Source organism: Mastigoproctus giganteus, chromosome 6 (assembly GCF_048544385.1).
Source record: "Mastigoproctus giganteus isolate SK-2022 chromosome 6, ASM4854438v1, whole genome shotgun sequence".
Classification (NCBI taxonomy): domain Eukaryota; kingdom Metazoa; phylum Arthropoda; class Arachnida; order Uropygi; family Thelyphonidae; genus Mastigoproctus; species Mastigoproctus giganteus.
Window position 1 is genome coordinate 38005567 of NC_143580.1, and position 11676 is coordinate 38017242.

The 11676-nt window shown below is 36.2% G+C and overlaps 1 protein-coding gene across 1 annotated transcript in view; it reads right to left on the minus strand.

Moving 5' to 3' along the window:
- The window catches only part of LOC150084175 (guanine nucleotide exchange factor DBS-like), a 619625-nt gene that overhangs the window by 40888 nt on the left and 567061 nt on the right, over positions 1–11676 (minus strand). The window contains exon 23 of the mRNA XM_090376145.1: positions 1188–1266. Within this exon, the coding sequence (XP_090232271.1) occupies positions 1188–1266 (79 nt within the window). The remainder of the gene's footprint in view (positions 1–1187; positions 1267–11676) is intronic.

An 11676-nucleotide genomic window follows, 5' to 3' on the forward strand; every position in this document is an offset into this window, starting at 1 on the left:
TCTGGCAATAATAAGAAAAAATAAATGCACAATGCATAATAGGCTATGAACTAGAAATTCACTACAGAACTATTACTGATATTTCATGATGCTTCATTTGTAGTAGTAAACTATAACAGTAGTATGAGTCACAATATGAGATACAATTAAATCGATGCCAATCATACTATAGTTGTAGTTCACTGCTATGAACAAAGTATTGTGAAATATCACTGATAGTTCTGTAATTATCTGGTAATAATGGTGTGGAGCTGAACAGGCCCACCTGAAAAATATCCATTGCACATTAATTTGCCAGTACAAGATTAATGGTGCTTCTGTTTAGCTTCCTAAATATACACAAAGTAAAAAAGCTGATCAGCGTTATTAAGTGAAAGTGGCAAAATAGTAATATGTACTTTAGTTTGAATTTTTGCACATTTAAGTTTTATGAACTTAAAACTGGAAGCAACTAATAGTTTCATGTTTATATGTTATATTTATAGTATTTTTTTATCAAAAGAATTAATAAAAATTTTGATTTTTTTTGAAAGCAACAAGTGTAAAAATACGGACATTTTAAATTTAAATTTTTAATTTAAAAAAATAATTACTTCATTTCATTAGGAAAAGGCCAAGCATTGGTATACTGCAGGCAGAATTTTTAAAAGTCAAAAACTTTTTTCAGAAATAAAGAAACAGGTGGGTCTAATCAGGTCCTGTCTCACCATGTGTATAATTAGTGGGGATGCCACTGATGCTTGGTTAATAAATAGTGCAGCATGTATGTTTTATATTACTGTGTCTTTGTCCTGGGAGTTTGTATTTTGTTAAACATAAATGTGATTAAAATTTTTCATAAACAACTGTTCAGTGAGATTGTGTTCTCTTTGTTGATACTGGCTCTGTCTCACGTCTTGCTCATCCTACATAAAAAATTCATATCCCTACCTAAATCCACATTCTCATTATGAAAGAGATACAACATATACAACAACTATTATATTAAAAATAGTTACATCCCACAATTTTGACCAGCAGCAGCTGAATTTTGATAGTAATGAAATTAATAATGGCAGCTAAAACATTATGACAGATCAGTGCATTAATCAAAAAAATTGCATTAATAGTAAAGGAAGATTTGATTATTTAACTTTATGAACTCAGAAATTAACATTAGAATCTGAGTCAGACTAAGGCATCCTTACCTTTTAGGTGCTCAAACTGTTGTAGCAATACCCTTTTTATCTCCTTAACCCATACATCTTTCACTTCAATTGATGGAGCCTATAATTTAAAAGGGTGGGTGATGGGTTGTTTTGGTCAATAAATTAAGTTATATTTCAAATTTAAGACAGTAAACTGGTTATATAGTATTGGCTTTTTATGCTTTATTATATTCAGGAAATAATACTATGCAAGGTGTGAACTCAGGGACTCTATAAATGGGATTGTTAATATTTTATTGTAGAATTGAAGATATTTCATTTAATAAATTTATAACTGTTACTTTTAATTCAGTAATAATAATCAATTTATATACATTATACCATACAATTAAATAAATTTCATTAGTGTGGTAATACCACAGGAAAGACAAATGCAATACACAAAACTTATATTGACCTTCAACAGTTAATAGATGGTAGAGTAAATAACAATTTAATATTAGCATTAGTAGTAGCAAATGATGCAAGAATATGCAGCATCAGCCAAAAAAAAAAAAAAACACCCCACTACTCACCCCATCTGTTCATCCCTTCTGATAACACTAGCAAACATCACTTTTACTACATCACGTCATGTCTACACTAAATGTAAAAATTTTTCTACATAAATGTAGAAATTGTGACAGATCATGTCACAATTTCTACATTTAGGAAAATAAATATGACACCGATTGGTTGAATTATCTGCAAATATTAATGTTTACATGTGCTCATAAATGGCAGTAACGTTGGGGACGGTAAATATGTTCAACATTGTTTATTCGTCTTCTACCTCTTTTTCAGAAACAGAAAAACAGTGTAGTGCAAATATGTGTACAGTTTATCTATATCTATTGCATAATGTTTGTTTTTTATTCTGTGTTTTGCTTAGCATTTTGTATTGCCAAAATGTTTAAGCAGAAGCAAAGGAAGTGTGTGAATTACTTTGACAATTTCTGCTTCGTATGTGGATGGTTACAAAATATGTATATTCTTTGTACTTTGATGGCAAGATTGGTGATCAGGACAAAATTTGCACTGCACATATATGCTATATTAACTGCACCACAATTCTGATTTTGTGACTAACTCAGAAAATTAAAGTATGCCTTTTGCTGTTCCTGCAGTATGGTACGGTTCTTGCCATACTGCAGGAACATTGATGATTGCTATTATCATGAATATCCAGAAAAAAGGAAGCATAGCATCAAATTTCCTAATATATCATTTACAATAAGGCCTGTTCCACATAATAAAGATCTGCCAATACCAGATCCCCCAAAATGACAGGATAAAGGAAGCAGTGATGAATATAGCAAGGATTCTTGTATTGCAGATTTTGCTGGACCGTTCCAATTCAGCAGGTTTGGGCTATCAACCAGAAAATTATAACACACCACTTAATAGGAAAGGAGAGTAGAAAGACTTCGTTTGTGATTTAAACTAATCTAGGGCAAGCAGAATTCTTTGGTTCTAGATTATAACAGTGGAATTTCCTTGAAGCAGGAACTAAAATTGTAGTACATCGAAAATATCACAAAGTGATTTCAAAATATTTCATTATAGAAGGCAGTATGTGTTTCTGTAAAGATAATAGTGGTTTTCTGAATGAACTGGGCATTGAACTCGGCCCTAATGAATGGCATATATTTATTGATGCCTCAAAATTAAGTTAAAAAGCAGTTTTGTTGCATGAAAATGTATTCCCATCAGTTCCTCTACTTCATATTGCTGACTTGAAAGAAAACATGAAAGTATATCCAAGATCCTGAATGCAATAAAGTGCTATGACTTTGCTTGGAATGTTTGTGATGATGTTAAGGTAATTGGATTACTTACTGGTCTGCAAGGAGATGTCACAAAATACTGTTGTTTTCTGTTTTAGGAGCATTAGCAAAAAAACAAAGGCCATATTGCTCCGGGGATATGCGGTGGTCATTCCCTGACCTTTCTGCATTCTCCGTTTATAGAATGGACTTGCAACAGAAAACCATTATATGGTGCAGCAGTGGGAAAAGAGGGAGAAATTTTTACAACTTCAACCATTAAGTCTCCCAATCTTAAACAATGAACTATCTTGGGTGCATCTATTGTACTTTTTAGCCATTTCAGAACTAGAAATGACAATGACAGTTTTCCAATTGGCTGTTCTTTAGTTGAGTGGATAATAAGGAATGTTGAAGTTTGGATTCTGTCTACATTGGTCTTTTGATGTTTTGTTGTGATAGAACCAGGCTCTTTTTGTTTTTGCCATGTCTGGGTTGGATCTGTGAACCCAGTTGATTTCTGGGCTTTGCAAAATCTTTGCTCATTTCACTCTGGGAGGGAGAGCTTTTTCCCTCCAGGATAGTGGCCCCCAGCATGTGGAAGCAAGAGCAGTGCCACCTTGTGACCAAGCTGTAGTGGATTAATAATAAAATAAAAGAAGAAAGAAAGGTTACTTTTCCTTCTGATCTAGTAAAGTGATTTCTTTACTGAGGATTATTTAACTGAGTATTAGTGTAATGCTGTTAACAAGGAAATGATTTTATTTCTTCAAGCAAGGGCAAAAATTCACTGGCAACGACACTTGATCACAAAATCACTTGGTACCTGGAGCTGCATATATTTTAAAAATTTGCATAGGTCTGATGTGCATGGCTTTAAAATTGAAGAGACTGTGAAAACAGCCGAATACAGTTAGGCCGCTGTAGCCGAGTAGTCAGGCGTGTGGGTGCATAAGTACACATGCCTTGAGTGACTGGAGTTCAAGCCCGCGACTGCTAAATACAGTGCTGTTTCTTGTATTCTGTCTACCTTGTGAACTCCTCTGACCATTTGGTCATCCCAGAGTATAAACAGAAAATTTATTTATTTACAGTTAATGAGCATTGAGCAGTTAATTGTAAATATTTCACAGGTGCCTGTGAAATATTTACAAAAAATATGAATTTCTGTTGGTGTTTAATTTAATTATTACCAGAATACAAAACATTATGAATTTTATAGACTAACGTTTCAATCTGATTTAAAAATTACTCCTGGATGTTTATTTTATTTTGGTTGTTGAACTGCTGTGAGGCAAAGATAAATGCTGAAACTGCATATTTTCCAATGTCTCATATTAACATTAGCATTTGCCTTAGTTGAGACATATAATGCAAGAGAGCAAGCTTATAGAGCATCAGCCAAAAAAAAATAAATAAATAAAAATGAAAAAAACCCTTCCCATTTCACCCATCCGGTCACTCCAAATGTTTGTCTAGTTCAGCCGGTGTGTGTGTGTGTGTGTGCGTGTGTGTGTGAATTCTTTTTGATATTCGAGCTTTAGGATACTTCATAGTTGCACTCAGGTAATATTTGTTAGATTAATCTCATAATAAGATTGAAATTGCAGTTTTGTACTTTTTTGGAGGTAATGGCGGAAAACCGCCGCCATTACGTACACTGCCATTGTACTTACGCCGATTGCAGCTGAATAAGTTTGCTGTTTCTCTTATTTGATTGTTCTATTAATCTCTATGTACTAATTATAGTGTTGCTTTGGATCGATTAAGGATAAATTGCAGGATAAATTACAGCAAATACAGAGATAAATTCAAGGCTTAACAGTAAAATAGTAAGGTTTTACTGTTTTTTTTTTTTTTTTTTTGATTTATTTGAGCTAAAAGGACCAATTCAAGAACACAGGATTTAGAAGTTGGAATTATTGAAATAATTGTTTTTACTAATACATTTGGAAGTTGCTTATTTAATACTACTATTATTACTCCTCTTATTAATTTATTAATACTACTAATATTAATCTATTTGTGAGTTTTTGATATCAAAGAATTATGGAAGATAGAAAACCTAACGGTAAATGATCTTTAGACAGATCCAGCAGGGAGGGAGAGGATACTTCACCCCTACTGCCACCTAAAATTCCTCAATCTCATGGCGATATACAAAGGTTAGGTGAGTTTATTTATTCTAAAAGTATTGACCATGAGCAGTTAAGATCTATGGCTCAGTTAGTATGAGAACAGAGCACACTCGTCAGTTATTGTACTTGCATAATTATCACATTCACAGGTATGAATGTGATAATTATGCAAGTACAATAACTGATGAGTGTGATAATATTCAAGATGCATCCTCTGTATATGTGGTCATTTCTAAAATGAGAAAAGATATCACAAGTTTTCTTTTCGGAAAAGTTAATAAGGTGCCTAAAAAAAATGGGGATATCATTATGGACAAATGGTGTAATTTGGAGACTGTAACAAATGCACTATTGGTAGAAAATGAGAAATTAAAGCCATTAATGAGGAAACTGATAAAAGAGCCCAACTGCTACAAACAGTGTTACAAACTTTATCTGTGGTCTCTGGTAAATGCATCGAACAGGATGAAAAGAGGTATATTGTTGAAGATAAACATAAGAAAGGCACCTGGGGTGGATGCAATCTATCCAGTTATATTAAAGGAGGCAGCAAAGAAAGTAAGCAAACCCTTAGCCATAATTATGAGAGCTTCTTTGGACTCAGGGGAGGTACCTATGGACTGGAAATGTGCAAATGTGACCCCAGTCCACAAAGGGAGACACAGGTAACAGACCTGTTAGTTTAACTTCTGTTCCAGGGAAATTAATAGAGGCACAGGTTAAAGAAGCAATGCAGGATCATCTAGACAAGACTTCAGTTTCAGTTATAGCTTGGACACAGCATGGTTTTGTTAAGAGGAAGTCTTGTCTGACCAATTTGATTGGATACTATGATGTGGTCACAAAGGAAATGGATGCAGAGAATAACTTTGATATCATATATTTAGATCATAGAAAGGCTTTTGATACTGTTGCACATAGAAGACTGCTGAATAAATTGGAGCAGTGTGGCATTGGAGGCAAATTGCTGCTACGGATAAAGGGATAGTTGAATGGGAGAAGACAGATTGGTACTCAATGGACAGTGCTCTTCGTGGACTAATGTTATTAGTGGAGTCCCCCAGGGTTCAGTGTTGGGTCCAGTGTTATTTTCTGCATTCATTAATGATATTGATGATGGTATATCAGGCTCAATGTCCAGGTTTGCAGATAATACAAAGGTCGGCAAGGTTGTTAATGACACTGATGACAGTAAGCTGCTGCAACAGTATCTAGAAAAGTTGAGCAGTTAGGCTGAGAGGTGGCAACTGAAGCTTAACATTGACAAATGTAAAGTACTGCATATGGGAAGCAGTAACCCCAGAGTAATGTATTAACCGTGTGGTACTACACTGACAGTGGTAGAGAGTGAAAAGGACCTGGGGTTAATTGTGCAGGCAGATATGAAGTTTTCTGAGCAGTGCAAGCGGTCTGCAAGAGTAGCTCATGGTGTCTTGTTAATGATATGCAGGAATTTTTCTAGCAGGCATAAGGAGGTGATTATCCCCTTGTATAAGGCAAGGGTCAGGCCACACCTTGAGTACTGTATACAGGTCTGGAGGCCTCATTTTAAGAAGGATGTAGAGCTGTTGGAACGAGTACAGAGAAGGCAACAACATTAGTGAATGGAACAAAGGGGGTGCTCTTACGAAAGAAGGCTTAAGTTTTGAAAATTACAGTGTCTGGAGACTAGGCACCTGCGAGGTGATCTGATTGAGGTGTATAAAGCCTTGAATGGTTTGAGCATGCTCAATGCTGATGGGATACTCCCTCTTGCTCGAATAATCGCCTGAGAGAGCTTAAATTCAAATCGAGGAAAAACAGTTGTAGGATAGATGTGCGAAAGTTTGCCTTTAGCCAGCGGGTGATTGATTGCTAGAACAAACTTCCATCTATCATTGTAGAAGTTGATAGCTTAAACAGATTCAAGGCAGAACTGGACAAACATTTGGAGCGAGTGAATGGGTGAAATGAGAAGGGGGTGTGTGTGTGTATGTGTGTTTTTTTTTTTTTTTTTGGCTGATGCTATATAAGCTGGCTTTCTTGCATCATGTACCCTTGCTAATGCTAATATACCAAAGTCAGATGTAGATAAAGATGTGTTTCCAATGGACAGGTTACATACACAAGAGCCTGTGTGTACCTGTGCTGATGCTGTGAGGGGTACTATTGAGATTGTTGTTGTTATTTGGTTTTTAGGAGCATTAGCAACTAAGGCCATATTGCTCTGGTCATTCCCTGACCTTTCTGCATCCTCCGTATTTGGTGGTCATGGACTCAAACCCCAGTCTAATCAAGAAGCCTATGCTATCACACTGCTGCTCTTGCCCACCTGGCTATGGAGGCACCTATACTATTGAGAAGGGTGTTTCTTCTAGTGATGTTATTAACTCATCTAATAATGCTCTAATAATTAGAGCTTCAGATAGTAGTGATTTGAAAACAAGTTCTGATGTTAAAAATGTAGTTACTACAACTCTTAAAAATGATTTGAAGAATGTAAAATTGAAATCTTTGTGACTTGTTCGTAATCGAGGAGTGGTTGTGGAAACAGCTATGAAATCTAATTTGGACTGCTTGACTTCTACGGCAGTGTTTTCCGAAGCTGGAGTGATCACTGGCATTCCTTGTTATAGGTAATTCATCAGTCATAATTTATGATGTCCCATGGGATCTTTCAAAGGAGGATATTGTGGATAATCTTTATAACAAGAATTGGGTAGATTATGGTTTCACATTGGAAGACGTTAAACAACAAACAGTTTTTCATTTTACTACTCAGGCCAGGTCATCATCGCTTGTTCATTGGATTGTTGGCTTCTCACCTAAAATTTATAAATATATGTCCTTACTGGACAGGTTGTTTTTCTCTTGGAGTTCTCATAAGCACCGTCCTTATACAATAGTCATTAAATGTTATCTGTGTCTTGGGTATGGACACACTACCCAATATTGTCCGTCTTGTGGACATGGTGCTCGTAGTAGGCATGTATTTAATGAGTGTCCATTTAAGGAAGAGCCACCTAGTTGTATCAACTGTAAGAGATGTAGGAAAGAATAACAGCACTCGGTAAGGGATGGCACATGTCCCGAGTACTTATGGGCATTACAGAAGGCACGATTAAGGACTGCCAATTAATAATAGTTATAATAATATCAATACAAGTGTTATTCCTAGAGATGGAGCTGTTATTGGAGCTAATGTTTGCATTCTGATTCTCCTGTGTCTTTACTTGCTGGTATTGGGATTATGCAAATTAACGGTCAGTGTTCTAGACCTTATGCCTTTTCAGATGCCACAGCAGCATATAGAGGAAATCCTGGAGACAGCAATTAAAACAAATACACTTGAAATACGCTTTTGACACCTTGACCTTGTAGTTTCGTGCCACTGCCAGTCCCAAAAACAACTTTCATATGTTTTTGGGACTGAATCAATCAAGTTAATGAAGAAATACTTTGAACGTCCTCTCACTGAGGGCATTTCCAGTTGCTGGTGTATTGCAGAAGGTGTCAGGTAAGCAGCAGTACATCTCACATGTGATCACCCAAGTTATGGTAAAAAGAATAAGTTGAACAGACCATATATTTGATACTTATCATTCAGTAAGACACTATTGACTGGCTTGTCCTACGAAATGGAGTATTGTCATCTATGGAGTGACTCTTTTTCCATTTACTGTAGCATAGGAAGGACTGTTGGTCTCAGGATGTTGTCTGTACCTCTGACTTATAAGTAATGTATTCCTGATGATATAGAAATTTGTATAGCTGCTGAAACTCATTAATACTTCTCTAGATTATCAGTCTACATGCATCAATCAATGGATTGTTGCAGGTTTCATATATATACTAGATAAGACTCTGAGAATTTGTTGCAACCTGAACCTGTACTTGACCAGAGGATAACTTGGATCAATTGTGATCATTGCTGAGTCAACCACAATATTTTTGAACCCTATTCTTGTAAGTTGATTGGTGGCATGTGCCTATGGTACATATGCCAGTGATCAGCAGTATAAATCCTTTTTAAAATAAAAGGTTTGAATTGATAAATGTGTTCTGTGGTTGCAGACAATTCACACTGTGTTCAAGAATGAACTTTATGAACTGAACACTTCTCAGCTGATATGAAAGATTAATTTGGAGAGCATGGTAAAAGCGGTATTTTTATCCCCAACAATGCAAAGTGCATTGTTGGGGATAATGATATGGATGACTTTTGTCACTAAACAGACAATCTGTGTTGTCCAGCATTACACATGTACACAAGGTCCTGTTAAAGTATGAGGCCTGGATACAACAGACCTCATGCTTTCACAGGACCTTGCAGAATCGAGTTGATATTTATTTTTGAATGAAGTTATTTGTATTGTTATTACTATATTTATTTACTGTCTTTATGGGCTATTTGCAAGTTTTATATAACTTTTTTTTTTTTTTTTTTTTGTCCTCCTTTTAGAAACATGTAAGACTTTACACAGTAATATGTCTATTGTGCATGCTGGTAGCCACAAGAGCAACAAACATACAAAATTAAATTGCAGCATGATTATAACTTGCATTCATTTTCTTAATTAGCATTAGTCATTACCATATGGTACAAGGAAGACCTAGATTTTTGCTATGCTGGAAAAAAAGGACCAACTTATTTTGTGTTCCACAGAGTACTAATCTAGCTGTGACCCTTGACTTTTCCAGGCTGTAACTGCATACCTTTATTTTAAGTGTGGATATAGTATTCAAAGAGTAATTCAAAGAGCAATCTTGGTTGCTTTTCACCAAAAATGACAGCAGCAACATTATTCAAGTGATATTCACTATTCTTTAGTTGAATATCAAGTAGAGTGAGAACTAAAAACCAGAACAGGTCAACCAATGTTGGTCATAATCATATTCAATGGTTTCTTTGCCTATTGAACCCAAAGTACTAAAATATTTACACAAGTATGTAGGTGTTGTACATTGTGTACTATTCAGTTTCTGGAATAAAGCCACAAAATAAATAGAAACAAATGTATATTTGTAATGTCATCTGTTATAATGCTATTTTAACGTTATAATGGATGTAAGTATGAATAATATATATATACACACACATACTTCCCTACCATCCTTGATAGTTGGTCATATCCTAGCCAAGCTCTATGTGTCAGGCACAACTATAAATATGCTCATAAGCCTTCAAGGAGATAGTAGTATGACAGTGAATGCAAGGTGCCGTGATTGTCAGAGTTAACAAACTTCCAGCAAAGAATGATAACAGGGTGCCGCATAAGAAATTGGACCATATATGATAATATTACAATGGCACTGAAGATCATTACATCAACAATTGGTGAGATTATCTGCAAATGGAAGTAGACCTTGAGGAGTCACAGACATTCTCTCAGATATGCCAGACAAGCTGTACTTGCTACCTGGGAGTCTAAAACGTTGATGGAACTGATATTCAGGTGACATTCAAGTCAAGTGGACCCAATTTCAGCGAGGTCCGGATGGTCCGGAACAGCCAAATCCTCTGCTTGCACCTTCACGATGGTGGGACTGTTAGTAATCCTGGGTATAACCTCCATGCATAAGCACTGTGGATGACCACCCAGGTGTGAACCAACGTAAGCATGGGTTGAGGTGTGGCACCCACACCACATGGAGGAATGCGCCCCGCTGTGTTACCAGGCAATACTAGGTGGTAGATGACTCTTACCAACTGGTGCAATACCACCACTTTGCTTATTGGAGGCTTGAAGTGGTGGAACCTATGTTTAGTCTCCAGATCTAAGTTCTGGTCAATACTTCCCCATCTCTCCATCATGCAGTATGACTGATGACTTTGGAGGTTATGATGAACATCATGGCGAGATCCAATCTTCCTTACATTTCAAGGGTACGGCTCTAAAATAGTGTTAGTAGGCCGGCCACTAGTTAGTACACCAGTAATTCTTTAGGAGGCTTCCAGATCAGCTAGTGTATAATCTTGCTACCTCTACTTTGCCAGATAGTGACTGGAGGGAGTCCGAGTAGTGTGTATGGGGAGGACATTGTTGAGGCCACGTTATGTCAAGGATCTGAGTATATTCTTACCATGAGTATGCCATATCCAAAAATTTCATTACTTCATACAGCATGTCCCCCCACTTTTTCTTGCTACTGAATACATGAATTGTCAAACTAATAGAGCAAGCTTATCTGAGAAGAGATCTAAACCTCCCAAACACGTCCTAATTCATTTCACAAATATACGTGGTCTCAATTCTAATCTCAACGATGTCCATTTCCACTTGCAATCTTCCAACCCCCACGTACTTTTTCTGACAGAATCTCAGTTATCGGTTGATTCAACTACTGCTCATCTTAGTTGCCCAGATTATTCACTGTATGATTCCTTTCGCCTCAAAGGTGGTATTTGTGCATATGTCCATTCCAATATTCTCTGTCAGAAACTTGGTAATTTGAAATCTCCTCTCCTCAGTTGCCCAGATTATTCACTGTATGATTCCTTTCGCCTCAAAGGTGGTACTTGTGTATATGTCCATTCCCATATTTCTTGTCAGAGACTTGGTAATTTGAAATCTCCTCTCTTCGATCTTCTCTGGCTTAAAATCT